The 20,069-nt window shown below is 43.4% G+C and overlaps 1 protein-coding gene across 1 annotated transcript; it reads left to right on the top strand.

The window, feature by feature from the left end:
* Positions 1-1,855: 1,855 nt before the first annotated feature.
* Positions 1,856-19,802, top strand: LOC118852701 (membrane-spanning 4-domains subfamily A member 8-like). The gene is made up of 7 exons (XM_036762384.1): positions 1,856-1,896; positions 4,128-4,339; positions 10,453-10,575; positions 12,042-12,101; positions 17,085-17,225; positions 18,970-19,083; positions 19,228-19,802. The coding sequence occupies exons 2-7, from the start codon at positions 4,139-4,141 to the stop codon at positions 19,387-19,389; spliced, it is 801 nt and encodes a 266-aa protein (XP_036618279.1). The 5' UTR covers positions 1,856-1,896; positions 4,128-4,138; the 3' UTR covers positions 19,390-19,802.
* Positions 19,803-20,069: the final 267 nt, after the last annotated feature.

Consider the following 20,069-nt stretch of genomic DNA (forward strand, 5'->3'; position numbering starts at 1 on the left):
GGGTATATAAGCCAAAAGAGGGAAGAAAACCCCCACAGCAGGATCATCTACATGCTTACATTCCCACCAATGGATTACAAACCCCTTGGGAATAGGGAGCATGTATTATTTCCTCTTCAGCTTCATCCCTCTGTAGGCTGGACCCCTGACTTGTCACAGGACTTTTCCTTCCCTACTGTAGAAACTTCTTTACCCTAAAAGATCACTCTACCCTGGATTCCCACAATGGAAGCACCTTCTGCCCCTTCTTGCTCTCCCTTGGATTGACTCATGTAACAACAATGTTGCTTGCCGCTATTGTGGCTGTGTAAGACCAACAACACAAGCACACAGGAGGGATGCTAGCACAGGTTCTTTGATCTGCTTTTCTAAGGAAATCAACTTTAAGGGGTTAACAATCTCACTTTAATCAAACACACATATATCATTCACTTAGTTCAGGGGAAAAAGCCAGCACCCTGAACTTCAGAGAAAATACAAACAGAAATTAGGAACAAAGACAATATAAACAGAGCAAACACACAGTTTTCAACAGACGGGCATCTAGCTGTCTGACCAAAGAATTACATAGTTACCAGAGAGAAAGGCACCAACATCTGGGTTTTCAAAGCCGTAGCGGGGTGGCCTCCAGAGGCTACCCAGAGTCTCATCTGGCCAAATCACAGGACATTCTTCCAGGGAATGAGAGCCCCAAACAACATGCTAATCTCTGAGTTTATATACCCTGTTCAGGGTCAAAGGGTATCACAACCATGCGACTCAAAACCGTGTGAACTAGGCTTTCCCTTGATGCAAGCAGGTCATCAAAGAAAGAAAGGCCAGACTCATCAAAGGCACTTGATTACAACAATGCTCCAAAAGAGAAAACTGTAAAAAAAAAAAAAAAAAAAAAGTCCCACCCTAATTACCAATACAACTCATTCTTCCCAGAACCTCGACTTTAAGGAGGCTGCTCAGACCAACCCACACCTTCATTTCTCTTGAACCCGCCCCTCTGCCTCTGCAGACTTTCTCTACCAACCCCCTTCATCTCTCCCCCGGTGTCCTCTTTTCTGTTTTCCTTTATGTGTTGTCTTCCCGCAATAGAATGTAAGCTCTATGAAGGCGGGGACCAGGTGGCACAGTAGATAGAGCACAGGCCATGGAGTCAGGAAGACCTGAGTTCAAATCTGGCTTCAGACACTTACTAGCTGTGTGACCCTGGGCAAGTTACTTCACTTTTACATCAATTTCCTCTTCTGTAAAATAATGTAAAATTAACAAATAATTAATAATAATGTCACCTACCTCCCAGAGTTATTAAGAGGGTTAAATGAGATCATATTTGTACGGCACTTGGGTGGCGAGGAGCAGGTGCTTAAAAAATGTTGTTGACTTGGCTTAAAACTAGCATCTGCAGGTTACTCATACCATACCACAAGGATCATAACCTCTGCTCCCCAGACAGATTTCAGGGGGTCAGTGAACTTGGATGGGAAAAATCTAATATCTTTATTTTCATGAACCTTTGATTTCCTATGGAATCTTATGTATTCTATTTTATGCATTGAAAAGCAAAAACATTCTTCTGACAAGGGGTTTTAATTTCTTATTCAATCCTATGTATTTGTTTTATTTATGTTAATTTGTTATTTTATGTATGTATGTTGATTTAAGGTAGCTGCTGTCCATTCATACAGGTAAAGGGATATGGGCAGGGAAAACTTAGTTTGTGGCAGGTTGCTGACAATAGAGGAAAGGGGAAGTAGACTTTGGATTTTCCTTAAATGCGTAAGCTCTTTATGAGCTCTTCAGACTCTGGAAGTTCATTGCTCCAGTAAACACACTCTGAAGGCAGCGAGGGAGACCCAGAGCGGGTGAGGGAAGAGAGAGAGCAGCCAGCAGCGATAGAACACAGTGAGTATTGTTTATCTAACTATGGCTTCTGTGCATGATCCAAGGTAATGGTGGCGAAGAAGAGGATGATGACCGGGGTGGGGGCGGGGGAGGGGGGGGGCCGGGTCATGGCAAAGTCGGTGGCTCGTCCTCTTCTCTAGTAGTCAGGCCCCAGGAGAACCCAAGGAGAGATCCTTCGGGCACCTAGTGGACACTGCCTGGGGTCTGGTGAAGTAAATTATTTACCAAGGCATTAAAAGAGGCAAATGCAGAAGGAAGTGAATTATGACCAAAGATTGCCTGGAAGCCAGACACATAGTTTCTAGGTCTGATTCTGTCTGTTACTGTCTGTGTACCCTCAGCCATGTCAGTTCCTCTCTGTGGACTTCAGTTCCTCCACTGTGTCATGAGAGGCTGGGACTAATTGATCTCTCAGCTTGAAGATTCTAGCTTGTTTAAATATTCTTGCAAACTAGGCTTAGAACTAAGGACAGATAAATTCAGCACGCTTTCAATGCAGTGTCTTAGGGCATAACCCCATCCTGGCCAGGTTATAAAGCTTTGAGAACCTCACAAATCTTTCTATAGTTTGGAGAGAAAGAGCATCATTTTCTGAAAAGGTATTTATTGAATAGGGACGTAGAAAAACGAGTCATTTAGGCAGACCTCAAATCCCAGGACCATAATGAAAAATAATCTAGGAAGATCTAATTTAATTTTTCAAAAATCCTCTTTGATTTGGGTAGAATTTGGTTGAAGTATTTTTACAGATGAGGAAACTGAGGATCAAGGGAAGTTAGACAAGTCACCCGTGCTCAAAACAGTGAGTAAATGTCAGAGGTGAAATTTGGACCCAGTGCTCTCCAAACTTCATGTAACAGTTCTCTTTCCTTTATGTTGTATTAGCCCTTATTTCTCTTACTTTCACACGATGCAACTTACGGTCTGCTATTGAAGTGAGGACTCTAAATGAGGAATATTTTTTCCTTTCCTAATGATACAAAAGACTCCACAACCAGGCTAGGGTTTCCAATTTCATCTGGATTGAGAAAAGGAGAGGATAAAAGGCACTGGAACAATTTTTTTTTCTTTTCTTTTTAAGCCTTCCTCTTCCTGATCACTCAACTCCTCTCCTATGCAAAGAGATATTGACACATGACCGCTTCTCCAGCTACCTCTCCTTTTAAATTTATTGTCTTCCTTTTCCTGGTTCTTTATTTGACTAGTCTTGCCCCATTCCACCTCCACAGAGGACATAGTTTACTCAGCAGGTCATTGCTTCGACAGCAGAAATGTCCCAGGCTGACTCAGTGTATCAGTGATTCAGAGGAAGGAGATGAAATTGGTCACTTCTGGTCTATGGGCTGATGGCTCTTAGGATGATGAAGAAACAGACCAAAGATGGGGAACCAGAAAGGACCTCAAAGGTCATCTAGGAAGAAATTGAATCCTCTTATTTTACAGAAAAAGAAACAAACCCAGGGAAGTTCAGATAAATAGTAGATGCATACATCAGAAGTGGGATTGAAACTTCTCTGGTCAACTTGGGATTTGCTTTGAAAACTTATATCTGTTTAGAAAGCAGGGCCTCAGAAGCATAGAATACCAGAGCTAGAAGGCAACTTGGTAGCCCTCCAGTCCAAACCATATCCAAAAAGATTACCACTACAACATACTTGGAAAGTGGTCTCCCCTACTCAACCACATCCACTGGCTCCCTATTGCCTCTAAAATCAGATATAAATCATTGTTTAGCTTTCAAAGTTCTACACAACCTAAGGCCAACCTCCTTTTCCATCGTCACTGGAAATTGCTCACCCTCCCACACCCAGCCAAACTGGGATCCCTTCTGTCCCGCAAGACTAATTCCATCTCCTACCTTCCATGCCTGGAATGCACATCATTCTTGCCTCCTCCTCACAAATTTCTTCTTTTCCTTTAAGATGCAGAAGTAGCATCTTCTACATGAAGCTTTTCCTGACCCCCCCCCCATATTGAATTACTTTGTATTTAATTGCCTTGTATATCTAGGTAGCAATACATGAATGTATTTATTCCCTTTATAATTATACTGTATCTATTTCTATATGCCCTGGCTGACTCCCCCATTAGGATATAATATATGCACAACTCTATAACAAATTTGGGTTTTCAATTAGTCACAGAATTGTACATATAGGTCAAATACATTTTAAATTGATGACCCACTTCATTTCTCCCTGAGCAAAATGACCTTTGTTGTATTTTTCTAGAATTTGATACAATGAGTTCATCAGCCCCCGAACTGAACACCGTCTTTGTGGTGCCTCCCAAAGTCGTCTCTCCTCTGCCACCTCCTCCACCTCCGTACCCTAGTAACCATCCTCAAGTTCTTCTATATCCTGGGTACCAAACCCAAGTGGCCTTACCTTATGAGCAAGAAAATATGGTACACAAGATCTGGAAAGAAGGCAAAGTATTAGGGGTGAGTTGAATTTCTCTTTGAATATCAGTGACCACATTTGTCATTTTTGTTGTTCAGTTGTTTTAGGTGTGTTTAACTCTTCATGACCTCAGTTTGGGTTTTCTGGGCAAAGATGCTGGAGTGGTTTGCCATTTCCTTCTCCTGATCATTTGGATCATTGAGGAACTTGGGAAATCAGTTTAGTGACTTGCCCAGGGTCACAAAGTTAGTATCTGAGGCCAGAACTGAACTCAGGAAAATGAGTCTTCCTGACTTCAGGCCTGGTGTTTTATGCACCACCTAGCTGCCATCGGTGAATACACACTGTTGATCATTTGGGGCACACAAAATCGGGCATTTAGGTCAATGGTTTCAAAACTGCCGATGGACAGCTCACCTGGGAACATAAAAGTGAGAGATGTACCATTCATATGGCAGAAGCTGTGAGAGCTGGGTGCCACAGTTGATGGCACATGCCTGCTGGTACGACTGCTCCATCAACCAGCAGGCAAAGGAATACCAGGATACCACAATCTCAGAGTTGGAAGGTACCACTCAAACCATCTGGTGGAGCCCAAACCTGGGTGAGAAGTCTCCAAATGACACTCCCAAGAATAAGTCTTGAAAACTCCTGAGGCAGCTGTGGATTACAAACTGCATACAACTCCCTTCATCTTGGTGAACTGAACACAGTTCCTTCTATCTTGTATTAAGCTTTGGTTCACCAATCAGAGACCCTTCTGGCCAAACTCCCCACTCTGTGATCCCTCCACAAGAACACCCTGTTGTAATATCATCTGTTCTGGGAGACTGCAAAGGTTCCCCGATTCTGGAAACCAGCTTGACCACTTAAGTCATGTGTATCTTTTCTAATCAGCCAGCTTTTGCAACATCCTCTCTTGAACCCCCTTTGCCTGAACCTTTCCCCTTCTTTGTTATTTAAGTATCTAAAAGCCCCATGTAAACTCACTTTGGAGAGTCTTTGCCAGTGAAGATGGGGCTCCCTTTGCCAGTGAAGATAGCTAACTCAATAAACCCCAAGAAAATTCTGTCCAGATTTTTTCCACTTCTGACCAAGACAAGCTTGATACTCACTGGAGCCTCATTATTGCTCTGCCACCCACACAACCCATCTTACTTTTCCTCTAACTGTGAAAAAGTCTTTCCTGCCATCAGGCGAAAATCTGCCTCTGAAATTTCCCCTTACTGATCCTAGTTCAGCACCTTAGAACTGTCCATGTAATAGCTGCTGCTAGAGAGAAGCCTGAAGGGCCATCCAAAGACCAGCTGCCTGCTGCCTGCTCCTTCAAAGGCAGTAAAACTGAGGCTAAACTACTTTGGCAGAGTTCAGTCAAGGCTAGACTTCTGGGCCAGACTGGCCAACTCCTTGCAAGAGTAGAGCCCATATAGCTGTGGGAGCCTTTGCTACACCAGCTTCATTGTAGGGTATTTGGCCATAATCAGTTTCGGTGCTATTCTGCTCAGTTTATAAATGAGAAAACTAATGGTGAAGAAGGTTAAGTGATTCTCCCAGGGCCACACAACTAGTCAGTTTTTAAGATAGGATTTAAACGCAGGTCTCTCCTGACTCCAGATCAAGGGCTTCTTTTATTATAAACCTCACTGCTTCCTCCCATAACCACCTACCATTTTTCTGTCTTGCACAGATCAGGAAATTCATCCTGTGGACCAGACAGTTTTCTTTTCAGGACTGTAATTCAGGGCAAAACCCAGGGACATACAGGAGAAACTGGAGCTGACTGGAGCTCCAGAAGAGGTAGAAACCTACAGGTTTCACTTTTGCTAGTATGAAGCTTACTGAGAGGCTGGTGAGTCATCCCCAACCCTGCATTCTCCCACACCACCCATAGAGAATTAGTTTCCAAGTCTTGTAAGCTCCACCTCCGTAGCATTTCTCAACTCTGTCCCCCTTCTTTCTCATCAGAAGGCCACTACCCTGTCACCTCCCATCTTGTTGCAGTAGTCTCCAAACTAGTGTCTCTATCTGCAATTTCAACCCTCTTCAATCTATCATTCATATAGCTGTTGAATTGATGTTCCTGAAGTAAAGGATGGGCCGTGTCACTCCCTTACTCAATAAACCTCTAGGATCAAATACAGACTGCTGTGTTTGGCATTTAAAGCCTTTCACGCTCTGGTTACAACCTACCTTTCCAGGATGATTCAGTCTGACTAAACTGGATTTCTTGCTGTTCCTCACACATAAAACTCAATGTCCTATCTTCATTAGCACAGGCTGTCTGTATGCCTGGAATGCACTCTCTCCTCACCCCCACCTCTAAGAATCCTTAATTTTGACCAAAGCTCAGCCCAAGCTCCACCTCCTAGGTCATTTCCTGGTCTTCCCAACCTCTAATGCCTCATTCACAAAATCACCTTATATTTATTTTTAAAGTGTTTGTATATACTCATATACATGCATGCTGTCTTTTTTTATAAAAGACAAACTCCTTCATGACAAATACTGTTTAATTTTTATCTTTGTATTCTCAGTGCCTGACAGAGTCCCCACTATATAATAGGTTCTTAATAAATTCTTCTTGATTAATTGTTTGAGGAAAAGTTGTCTGACAGGAAAGTGGCAATATTCAACTTCCTTTGTTATTTTGTTGTTGAATCATTCATTTGTGTCCAACTCTTCATGACCTTGAGGACCATAGCACATCAGGCCTTTCTGTCCTCCACTATCTCTCAAATTCTGCCCAAATTCACATTCATTATCTCCATGAAACTATCTATCCATCTTACCCCTGCCATCCCCTTTTTCTTTTGTCTTCAATCTTTCCCAGTAGAAGGGTCTCTTCCAATGAGTCCTGTTTTCTCATTATGTGGCCAAAGTACTTACACATCAGCTTCAGTATTTGACATTCCAATGAATAGCCTGAATTAATTTCTTTTTAAAAATTAATTAATTTATTTATTTTTAGTTTTCACCATTCACTTCCATAAGATTTTGAGTTCCAAATTTCCTCCCCATCTCTCCCCTCTCCCCACCCCAAGATAGTGCATTCTGCTACAGGCTCTATATATACACTGAAATAATTTCTTTAGCATTGACTGCTTTGATCTCCTTGACTCTCAGAAGTCTTCTCCAATACAATTTTAAAGCATTAATTCTGTGATGCTTAGCTTTCCTGATAGTCCTATTCTCATAGCCATACATTTACCACTGGAAGAACCACAGCTTTGACTAAATGGACCTTTGATGGCAAGGTGATGTCTCTACTTTTTTAGCATGCTGTCCAGATTTGTCATAGCTTTCCTTCCAAGGAGCAAATGTCTTAATTTCATGGCTACAGTCACTGTCTGCAAGCATCTCTGAGCCCAAGAATATAAAATCTGACACTGCTTCCATTTCTTCTACCTCTATTTGCCAGAAGTGTTGGGACCAGTTGCCAAGATCTTAGAGTTTTTTTGATGTTAAGCTTCAAACTAGCTTTTATAATCCCCTTTCAGCCTTATCAATAGGCTTCTTAATCCTCTTCACTTTCTGCCATCAGAGTGTATTGTCTGTATATTTGAGATTGTTGATATTTCTCCCAGCAACTTTAATTCTAGTTTTGATTCATCCAGCCTGGCATTTCATATGATGTACTCTGTGTATAAGTTAAATAATAAATTGATAGTATACCTCGTCATACTCCTTTTACAATTTTAATCCAATCAGTTGTTCCATGTTCAGATCTAACTTATGCTTCTTGGCCCGAATATAAGTTCCTCAAGAGACAAGTAAGATGATCTGGCACTCCCATCTCTTTGAGGTCTTGCCACATTTTGTTGTGATCCACACAGTCAAAGGCTTTAGAGTAGTCAAGGAAGCAGAAGTAGATATTTTGGTTTTTTGGAACTCCCTTGATTTCTCCATAATGCAGTAAATGCTGACAATTTGGTCTCTAGTTCCTCTGCCTCTTTGAAAACAAGCCTACTCCTATGGTAATTCTTGGTTCACATATTGCTGAAGCAATGAATGAGTACAACTGTTCAGTAATTTGAACATCCTTTGGCCTTGCCCTTCTTTAGGACTATGACATAAATTTTTCTTTCTTCATCCATCGGCCACTGTTGAGTTTACCAAATTTGCTACATATTGAGTTTGGCACTTTAGCAGCAGTATTTTTTAGAATTTTAAATAGCTCAGCTGGAATGCCATCCCCTCCACCAGCCTTATTATTAGCAATGCTTCTCAAGGCCTACTTGACTTCATTCTCCAGGATGTCTAGCTCTAGATCAGTAACCGCACCATTGTGCTTATCAGTGTTGTTAAGAGGTTATCAGTGATGTTAAGATCTTTCTGGAATAGTTCTTCTGTGTATTCTCGACATCTCTTATTAACCTCCTCTGCTTCTGTTAAATCCCTACCATTTTGCCTTTTATCATCCCGGTTGTTGCATGAAATGTTTCCTTGATATCTCTGATTTCTTAAAGAGATCTCGCTCCCATTCTATTGTTTTCTTTTACTTCTTTGCATTGCTCATTTAAGAAAACCTCCTTATCTCTCCTTGCTATTCTCTGGAATTCCATATTTAGTTGGGCATATCTTTCCCATTCTCCTTTATCTTTTGTTTTCCTTCTTTCCTCAGCTATTTGTAAAGCCTCATCAGACAGCCATTTTGCTTTCTCGCTCTTCTTTTTCTTTGGAATTTTTTTGGTTGTTGTTGCTGCCTTCTGTACAATATTGTGAACTTCTGTCCATGGTTCTTCAGGCTCTTTATCTACCAGATCTAATCCTTTAAATGTATTTATCACCTCCACTTCATATTCATAAGGGATGTTACTTAGGTCACACCTATATGATCTGATGGTTTTCCCTACTTTCTTCACTTTAAGTCTAAATTTTGCAATAAGAAGTTCATGATCTGAATCACAGTAAGCTTCAAGTCTTGTTTTAACTGACTGTATAGAGCAGGAGTGGGGAACCTGTGGCCTCGAGGCCACATGTGGCCCTCTAGGTCCTCAAGTGCAGCTTTTTGACTGAATCCAAACTTCACAGAACAAGTCTCCTTAACAAAAAGTCCTCTGCTCTTCCCCAGTAGCATATTGGACACCTTCCGACCTGAGGGGCTCATCTTCTGATGTCATCCCTTATCATTTTAGTACTGTCCATGGGATTTTGTTGGCAAAGATACTGGAGTGATTTGCCATTTCCTTCTCCAGTGGATCAGAATTCTCCACTATGACCTGGCCATCTTGGGTTATCCTGCAAGCCTTATGTCATACTTTCATTGAGCTACCCAAGCCCCTCCACCAAAACAAGGCAGTGATCCAGGGGGGAACAATAAACATTTATTCAGAGCCTTTTATGTGTTAGGCACTGTGCTAAGTGCTAAGGATACAAATAAGAAAAAGAAAGAGTCTTCTGCCCTCAAGAAGCTTACAATCTAATGGGAGAAGACTGCACACAAAAGGACACAGGCAAGCAAGGTGGGGACACCAGGGGGTACCTGGCATGGGGGCATCTTGTTCCATGGAGTTAAAGCAAAGCAGAAGAGCAGATGCAAAGTGGAATGATCTGAAAGTCCAATGTCTGCCTCCTATAAAGGAAGGCTTTGGGAGGAATTTGATATTGCACCCTCTAGCTCTAGGGTCTCAGGAAAGAAGAGGCTGAAGGACAAGCCCAGGCTTGAGTTAGCAGCATCATGATGAGATTAGAAGTGACGAGCTTATCTTGGCAGGGCTATCTTGTTCCATGGAGTAGAAACCAGGCAGAATTGTAGATGCAAACTAGAAATATGGGGCTAGAGTCCTGGAGATATATTAAGACTGAATATGTGCTTAACTAAAGTTTACTAAATTGGTGTAGTTATTAATGGATTCCAAGAATGGAATGCCTCCTTTCAGAAATAAAGGGACAAAAAAGAATGAAAGAGGTCATAAAATGGTGCACAACCAAACTTCCTCAAAGAAAGCCTCATTAAAAGTCAGTGGGAAAAGTGGGAGTTGAAGAACACAAGAGTTTAGATTCCCTCCTTTGCAAAAATCTGTGTCCTTTGAAAATGGTGGCAAATGGTTTGCATAGGGCGGGGGGAGGCAATGTGTGGAAGGGGGGCATCCAAGACCTAAGAGGTTAAATTCATCTGAATGAAATCTGTCTTAATTGTGTTCTCCCCTGACAGGCCATCCAGATCTTGATTGGACTGATACACATTGGCTTTGGGGCTGTTCTAGTAATTACGATGACTTGGGGATACTTTTCAATCTCTGTTGTGGGAGGGTATCCCTTCTGGGGAGGACTTTCAGTAAGTAAATTGCTATTTACTATTGCTATTAATATTAACAAATATCAACAAATTGAAAGCATTCTTGTAAATAAAATTATTGTCAAATGCAAGAATTGTATACTAATAGACCCCTACGAAAGCTACAGGGCACAGAAAAACTTAATGAGGGCAAGAATGGAGGGAGGATGCCAGTCAGGTCCCAGGTAATGTAACAATGAAGGATATTTTAGGAGGCAGAACTATCTGTGTATCCTCAGAGCGCCCTGCACTGCACAGCTATTTAATAAATGTTTGTCAAATGGATTTAAATTCCTTTCTCATCTCACTGCCCATCCTTCCATCTTCAGTTTTCTCCTTGTCTCTGTCTCTGTCTCTCCCCCAACCCTTTTCCTTCTCTATTCCCATCCTTAACCTTTCCTCTTCTTATTGTCACATGATAAAATTTCATTGAACACACATTTTGAAGCACTTAGCACTGCCAGAGAGGCTGGGCATATAGAGAAACCCAGCACATGCCCTCAGGGTGCTTACGTTCCGGCTGGGTCATGGGTTAAAAGATATAGAGCTGAAGGATTCTTAGAGTCCATTTAGTCCTGTGGGGAAAACTGAGAACCAGTGAGATTAAGTAATATCCAAGGTCATCCATGTAGTAAGCGATAGAACTGGATTCAAACAGAGATCCTCTGATTCCTGAGACAGTGCTCTTAGCCCTTGGTCAGGGAGGACGACAAAGCTGAAGAGAAAAGTAGCAGTGAGTAGCTGAAGAGGTTACCCTATATCTATGGAAACGTTTGGATAAAAAATGAACAAGAAGCCAGTCGTTCCTCCAGACGTTTCCAAATACCCTGAAGCAGACAAAATGTGAGTTAAAATCCCATTGCCCCTTCAAGTAGGTATTTTGGGGCCAGGTAGGCACAAATAGCACTCCTCATGCCACAGTGGGGCAGGGCGTGCAAGGAGTAGCCAGGGAGGAATGAAGTCACCATAGTGTATAGACTGCTGGACCTGAAGTCAAGAAAACTCAGCTTCCTGAGTTTAAACCCAGCCTCAGACACTAGTTGTGTGGCCCTGGGCAAGTCACTTCACCCTGTTTGCCTCAGTTTCCTCATCTGTCAAATGAGCTGAAGAAGGAAATGGCAAACCAGTATCTTTGCAAAGAAAATCCCAAATGGGACCACAAAGGGTCAGACTCAACTGAAAAACAACTCAACAACAACCTCCTCCCCTGGAGAAGGAATGGAATGGGCTGGGGTGGGGGGAGGATATTCACTGAAGGAGCACCTAGTCCACCTCTCCCTGTCCTATGTGCTAAGGAACTGGGATCATTCCAACTGTGTGTCTTCCTAGGTGGATGAAGAGAAAGGATTATAATAAGGATTATAAGAGAAAGGATTATAATAGAGATGACCCCTCCACCTCCAGTCCTGCGCCATCAGACCTGCTCTCTGACCTCTTGCTAACACACCCTCTTTCCTTTGTGCCAGTTTATCATTTCTGGATCTTTTTCTGTGTCAGCCCAGAAGGCACCAGTCACTCGATGCCAAGTAAGTAGGACCAGCTGAGCTCATCTTGGGATCAATGGGCTGCAGCAAAGGCTGGGGGATAGATACGTGGACTGAGAAGAGGGCTGTGGGGAAAGGGAGGGGGTACTCTGTGTGTGTGTGTGTGTGTGTGCATACACTCACTGGGCATGGTGCCTGGCACAGAGAAGGTATTTAACAAATACTTTTTAATTCATTCAGCCACTCACTTGTGTAGAATGTGTGTAGGTGTATGTGTGGGTGTGCATATGTTAGTATGCGTATACATGTGAGTCACTATGAAAGATCATGTGCACTTGACAATGAGACACACATACACAGATACATACATATTTGAGTTTTAAATGCCTACCATGTGCCAAGAGCTATGCTAGGCACTGAGGGTATGAAGACAAATCCAGAATTGTTCCTATCCTTAAGAAGCTTCCATTCCCCTCAGAAGTGTCTCCTACTCAGCCTAGAATTGCAGACTCTCTTTTGAAAGGGACCTTTCATTCAACTCAATTCAATAAAGATTTTGTTAAAACGTCTACTCTGTGGAAGGCGCTAAGAGAGGTGCTGGGAACAGAAAAACATTCTCTCACACACACATACATGTCCTACACGTGTTCTCATACACACGCACACGTCCTACACGTGTTCTCATACACACGCACACGTCCTACACGTGTTCTCATACACACGCACACGTCCTACACGTGTTCTCATACACACGCACACGTCCTACACGTGTTCTCATACACACGCACACGTCCTACACGTGTTCTCATACACATGTCTTTATACAAACACATTCATTTATACACACTCACATATACTATCCTGTAGTATTGACAAGCCTCACTTGTACACACACCTGCACACTGCCCACTCAAATGGTCACATACACACCCTCCGTGATGCCCACATCCTCTCACACATTCTCTCCAACACTAATACAAATGCACACTCCCCCACTGAAGCTTGAGCAGCATCCCATGACTTTCCTCCCTTGAGAATGGCATGGCTTCAGGGCTAGGAGCACTTGGGTAGTTCAGCTGGTCCAAGGTAGACTCAACCAGGGAATCTTATCTACAGCCTCCCCAACAAGGATTATCCAGTCTCTACCTGGAGGTCTTGAGGGAACTTCTCAAGGCAGTGCATTCAATTGTGAGGGACTTCTTTTTTTTTTAAGTATCTACATTTTTTTTATTTAATATTTTTAATTTTCAGCATTGATTTCCACAAGATTTTGAATTACAAATTTTCTCCCCATTTCTACCATCCCCCCATTCTAAGATGGCATATGTTCTGATTGCCCCATTCCACAGTCAGCCCTCCCTTCTGTCACCCCACTCCCTTCCCCATCCCCTTTTCCCTTACTTTCTTGTAGGGCAAGAGAGATTTCTGTGCCTCACTGCCTGTACATTTTATTTACCAGTTGCATGCAAAAACATCTTTTTTTTTTTGAACATCTGCTTTTAAAACTTTGAGTTCCAAATTCTCTTCGCTCTTCCCTCCCCACCTACCCTCCCTAAGAAGGCAAGCAATCCAACATAGGCCACACATTTATCATTATGTAAAACCCTTCCACAATACTCATGTTGTGAAAGACTAACTATATTTTGCTCCCTTCTATCCTATCCCCCTTTATTCAATTTTTTCCCTTGACCCTGTCCCTTTTTGAAAGTGTTTGCTTTTGATTACCTCCTCCCCCTATCTATGCTCGCTTCTATCTTCCCTTCTTTTTATCCTCTTCCTCCTTCTTTCCTGTGGGGTAAGATACTCAACTGAGTGTGTATGTTACTCCCTCCTCAAATCTGATGAGAGCAAGATTCACTCATTCCCCCTCACCTGCTCCCTCTTCTCTCCCAACCAATTGCTTTTTCTTACCACTTTTTTTGTGAGATAATTTACCCCATTCTATCTCTCCCTTTCTCCCTCTCTCAATATATTCCTCTCTCATCCTTTAATTTTATCTTTTTAGATATCATCCCTCCATATTCAACTGACCCTGTGCCCTCTGTCTATGTATATATATATATATATATATATATATATATATATACACACACACACACACATATATATATATATATATATATGTATGTATGTATATTCCCCTCAGCTACCCTGATACTGAGGTCTCATGAATCATACACATCATCTTTCCATGTAGGAATGTAAACAAAACAGTTCAACTTTAGTAAGTCCCTTAGGATTTCTCTTTCTTGTTTACCTTTTCATGCTTCCCTTGATTCTTGTGTTTGAAAGTCAAATTTTGTATTCAGCTCTGGTCTTTTCACTGAGACAGCTTGAAAGTCCTCTTATTGAAAAATCTGTATTTTGCCTTGGAGCATGATACTCAGTTTTGCTGGGTAGGTGATTCTTGGTTTTGATCCTAGCTCCATTGACCTCCTGAATATCATATTCCAAGCCCTTCAATCCCCTAATGTGGGAGCTGCTAGATCTTGTATTATTCTGATTTTGTTTCCACAATACTCAAATTATTTCTTTCTGGCTGCTTGAAATACTTTCTTCTTGATCTGGGGGCTCTGGAATTTGGCAACAATATTCCTAGGAGTTTTCTTTTGGGGATCTTTTTCAGGAGGTGATCAGTGGATTCTTTCAATTTCTATTTTACCCTCTGGCTCTAGAATATCAGGGCAGTTCTCTTTGATAATTTCTTGAAAGATGACATCTAGGCTCTTTTTTTGATCGTGGCTTTCAGGTAGTCCAATAATTTTTAAATTATCTCTCCTGGATCTATTCTCCAGGTCAGCGGTTTTTCCAAGGAGATATTTCACATTGTCTTCCATGTTTTCATTCCTTTGGTTCTGTTTTATAATATCTTGGTTTCTCATAAAGTCATTAGCTTCCAATTGCTCCAATCTAATTTTTAAGGTAGTATTTTCTTCAGTGGCCTCTTGGACCTCCTTTTCCATTTGGCTAATTCTGCCTTTCAAGGCATTCTTCTCCTCATTGGCTTTTTGGAGCTCTTTTGTCATTTGAGTTAGTCTATTTTTTAAGGCGTTATTTTCTTTAGTATTTTTTGGGTCTCCTTTAGCAAGTCATTGACTTGTTTTTCATGGTTTTCTCCCATCACTCTCATTTCTCTTCCCAATTTTTCCTCTACTTCTCTTACTTGCTTCTCCAAATCCTTTTTGAGCTCTTCCATGGCCTGAGATCAATTTATATTTTCCTCGGAGGCTTTTGATGTTGGCTCTTTCACTTTGTTGACTTCTGTTTTGCTCTTCTTTGTCACCAAAAAATGATTCCAGAGTCTGAATCTGAGGCCGTTTTCACTGCCTGTCCATGCTCCCAGCCAACTACTTAACCCTTGGGTTTTTTGTCAGGGTATGACTGCTTGTAGAGAGTGCTTTGTCCCAAGCTTGAGGGGCTGCGCTGCTATTTTCAGAGCTACTTCTACATGGCAAGCTCTGCCATACCAGTGCTCCTTCTCCCCCAAGAACCACCAACCAGGATTGTGGCCCAGATTCAGGCTGGGCAAAGCAGGCTTTGCACTCCTGCTGTATCTGCTACTTAATTCCTCCCACCAGGTGGGCTTGGGGCCAAAAGCAACTGCAGCTGTAGCTCTGGAAGCAGCCTCAGAGCTGCACCACCTCTGCCACCCCTGAGCCAGTGGCCAAATGCAAACTCTTTTCACTCTGTCCTAGCAGCTTTTCCCACTAACCTGCTCTGTTGTCTTTGGCGTTTGTGGGTTGAGAAGTCTGGTAACTGCCACAGCTCACTGATTCAGGGTGCTAGGGCCTGTTCCACCCAGCTCCCAGTCTGGTTGGTCCTGGCACAGTGCAGGCTGGGCTGTGCTCCACTCCGCTCCCAGCTCTGTGCAATAGACCCTTCCCAGCGACCATCCAGGCTCTCCTGGGCTGGAACCCTGCTTCCCTTTGCTATTTTGTGGGTTCTGCAGCTCCAGAATTTGTTCAGAGACATTTTTTATAGGTGTTTGGAGCATCCTTGTGGGTTAGCTGATGCAAGTCGCTGCTTTCCAGCCTCCATCTTGGCTCCCCACCCTGTGAGGGACTTCTGCTTGTTAGGAAATTTTTCTTTGAATTGAGCCAAGGCTTCCCTCCGCACAGTGGCATCTGTTCCTCCTCACTTTGCCCTCTAGAGACAGGCAGGACAAGATCACTCTGGCTTGCCCATGTGAGCTCTTCAAATACATGACATCTGTATTGTCCCGCCTAAGCCTTCTCTTCTCCAGATGAGAGTTCCTCCAACCACTTGTCATATGACACCATCTTCAGTTCCAACATCATGGTGGCTACTCTTCTCCAGACCTACTGAAATTTCTCAATGCCTTCCTAGCCCTTCACACTGCAGAGCAAGGGCTATCTCCAGTCACCCCGATCTAGGAATGGCCACTGGACCCAGATGGCTCCAGAGGAAAAAGTGAGGCTGGTGACTTTGGCCCTGCCTCACTTAAATCCAATTCACTGGCATGTCATGGTCCTCTTCAAGAATGCAGGATAACAACAACAGCGCTTCAGACCCCAGAGAAGACAGCTTGGGCACCATCATCTTCCTCCTGGAAATGGCCCCTCTCAGCACAGCCTAACATCAGCATTGGCACTTGGGGCTCCAGCCAAACCCCCGGCTCTTCTTCATATGGGCTATTATGAACCTGAGTCTTCCCCATCCTAGCCTTTTTTCTGAAAACTGTGTCTTACCCGGGTTGGAAATGCAGCCTGATCCTACTGCTGACTTGGAAGGAAATTTGGACCTGCTCCGTTCCCCACCTGGGCTGATTCAAGCCTCCTTAGGTGGCTGGTCCTCCCCACCCCCTCCCCAGCTCTGAGGGCTCACCATATTGGATTTAAGAGGGGCGTCTGATTGGCTTTAGCCCTGCTGCAGTACACGCACTCACGTACACATAAACATACACAAACACATATACACACACTAACACACAAACACAATCACTGCGCCTCTCCTCCCATCCATACCAATTCCCCTTTCCCATGACCCTCCTTGTGTCTTTTTCAGGTAAATGGAAGCGTGGGAATGAATATTGTCAGCGCCATCTTCTCAGTTATAGGTATCATCCTTCTCATCACAGAGCTAAGTAACTTGTGGGGAAAAGATCTCTATGATGAGCCTCACCACTACTACTACTACAGCGGTGTGGTGAGTATCAAGATTTTCCTGAGTCCCTACAGCCTCAAGTGGAACTCGTGGTCCTTTGGTTCATCAGGATGAATGGTTCCCTTGCACCCTTGCACCAAAGTGAACTAGCACATGACAAGAGTGATTTCTGAACTGCTTCTTTTCCAAAAATCAGAACTGTCACTGAACAGCTTCCAAATCATACTATTCAGGGTGCTACTTGACTCCCCCTTCTGCAATCCTCCTATTGTGACTTTCTGTGTTCTCTCTTCTAGTTGAATTTAGAATGATAGAATGTCTAAGGGAAGGGCCTTTAGAACAAAGAGCATATAATATTGGAGCTGGGAGGGGCCCTAGACCAGAGGATGTCAGAGCTGGGATGGGGCCTTAGAACAGGGATGTCAGAGCTGGGAGGGGCCTTAGAACAGGGAATGTCAGAGCTAGGAGGGGCCTTAGAACAAAGGATGTCAGAGCTGGGAGAGATCTGACCTTCCAAGTCTTCTAGTCCAATCCCCTCGTTTTGTAGATGGCAACACTGTGTCCCAGGAGGGGTGACTTAACCAAGCTGACATGGCTGACCAGTAACTGAGCCACAGGACAGACAAGGCCTACTGTCTGACCCCCATCTAAGCCACCATGCCCTGTTCCAGGGTCACCTCTGATTTACCCAGAGATAGAAGGTTTCCTGTTAGGGAGCAATGGAGGGGCCCATTCCCGAGAGAGCAGCCAGCTTAGAACCACCAGCAGGGGCTTCCTTAGGGGCCAGCTGCACTATCCACCTGGGGAAGGGCCAACATTCAATGCCAATTCCCAGGAAAGCCTCTGCCCCCATAGATAGAAGAGCTGGGGAGAGAAAGGCCAAGAGCCCCCAAAGACTTGGTGGCCAAGCTTCTCTCCCTCCTCAAACTATCTTATGATTCAAGGACTGCAGATTTCAAGCTTAGAGGGGCCTTAGAAGGCAGCCTGCCTAACCCCCCTTAATCATCATGATATCTGGCATTTACTTAGCACCAGGAGGTTTGCAAAGCACTTCACAAATATTCTCATTCGATCCTCACAACAATCCTGTAGAGTAGGTGCTGTTATTGTACCCCTTTTACAGATGGGGAAACTGAGGCACAGAAAGGTTAAATGTCCAAGATCATGCAGGCAGTATCTGAGGTAGGATCTGAACTCAGATCTTCGTGGCTACAAGTCCAACACTCCATGCACGGTGCCACCTAGCTGCCTCATTCTCCAAAAATGAAGGCCCAGACCAAGGAGGGATCAGACTCACCCACATGGTAAAAGAGCCCATATTCAATCACACAAGCCCTGTGACTCCAAATCTAGCCCTCTTTCTATTTGCTCTACCAGGGGTTCTCAACCTGAGACCCATGAACTTTTTAAAAATATTTCATTGATCATTAAAATATTTAATTAATAATTAATAGCTTAATTCCAATATGATTGGTTTCCTCTATAATCCTATGTATTTGGGGAATTTAGAGGAATTTAAAGATTTGGTCTTGAGAAGGAGCCCATGGAATAAAAATGGTGAAGAATTGCTGAACTCTACCATCATCCCCTCGATTTACAGATAAAGAAACAGACCTACTATGACCCGTGTGATCCCAAGCAAGTCCCTGCCTTTCTCTGGGCCTCCATTTCCTCCTTTGTAAAATGAGAGGGGTCAGAGAGGGGTAATGCTTGTCTCTCTGGAGATCAAAGTTGCATGTATCAAACGCCTCCAGAGAGGATGTCCCCTATTTTTTTCTGCTTTTAGTCTACAGGAAGAGGGATTTCCTCCATGTTGCTCCTCTTTTCCATCCTGGAGTTTGTCATCACCTCCATGATCTCCCATTCTGGATGCCGAATGGCTTGCTGCCAGACCAACCAGGTGAGGCCCGGGATTCTCTCCATCTCAGGAGTCAATGACTTCTCCTCCTTCTCTTGGTCCAGAGATCAACCAAGACATAGCCTCAAGATGGTCCCAGGGAGTGAAGGAGACCCCCCGGCATCCTTTCTCTTCTCTCTGTTTCAGGTGCCTCCAGTTGCAACCCCGGCTCAAATAGTACATCCGGTGATCATCCCTCAACAAGGAGTTGATCCTCCATTTTATTCAAACGTGTCATTGGTCAACAATAATCCAGCCCAAGGAGGAACTTTGCCTGGGGAGGAAATGATACCATACCAGCTCTCCTGAATTTCCTTAGCCAATTTCCATCTTTCTTGGTGCATCCTGGTTGTGGTCTCTCAGTCCGGCCCTTGGACCAAGGGCCAAAGACGAGCCAAGATTGAATGGATCCATGGGCAGCGCTCCCTCCCTCTCCTCTTCCACTAAGTCCTTGTGCAAACCTTCCATGTCTTATTTCTTCCATAAAAATGGGGAAACGAGTCAATGTGACTCGGAGCATCCTTTACTGGCTCTGGGAAGGCCTCTCCAGGGGTGCACAGTCTGCACGCGCACATATTCCAAGGGTAGAGGACGCTGATCTGAGACGTGGTTTCTAGGAGATTTCTTCTTTTGTTTGGCTTTGGCTGTGGCTCAAAAAATAGCTCATTTATTATACACCTTTTGATTTGAAAAATAAATTTTGTTGATCTGTTTTATTACTATATTACTTCCCAATGTATTCTTCCCCTTCCCTTCTCTTCCTCTGCCTCCCAGAAAACAATCCCTTGTAATAAAGAATAAAAAAAAAGAGAGGGAAAACAACTTCATTTTGCAGGAATGGGGGAAGGGGTGGATCATGGGTACCATCACATCGGACTTTTTTCCAATGTATTGGTCATTTTTGTTGGGTTTTTCCTCTCCTCCCCCTTTGTATTTTTCTTTTAAAAAATTCTTGGTTAATGGGATGACACTAAGTGAAGGGATACTGG

Source organism: Trichosurus vulpecula, chromosome 6 (assembly GCF_011100635.1).
Source record: "Trichosurus vulpecula isolate mTriVul1 chromosome 6, mTriVul1.pri, whole genome shotgun sequence".
In the NCBI taxonomy this organism is placed as follows: Eukaryota; Metazoa; Chordata; class Mammalia; order Diprotodontia; family Phalangeridae; genus Trichosurus; species Trichosurus vulpecula.

Bases quoted from the DNA above. Each gene is read 5' to 3' on its own strand.
- LOC118852701 (XM_036762384.1), top strand. From the start codon at position 4,139: ATGAGTTCATCAGCCCCCGAACTGAACACCGTCTTTGTGGTGCCTCCC. The intron at 10,576-12,041 runs GTAAGTAAATTG...CCTTTGTGCCAG, and splicing joins CCTTCTGGGGAGGACTTTCA to TTTATCATTTCTGGATCTTT. The intron at 12,102-17,084 runs GTAAGTAGGACC...TGTCTTTTTCAG, and splicing joins CACCAGTCACTCGATGCCAA to GTAAATGGAAGCGTGGGAAT.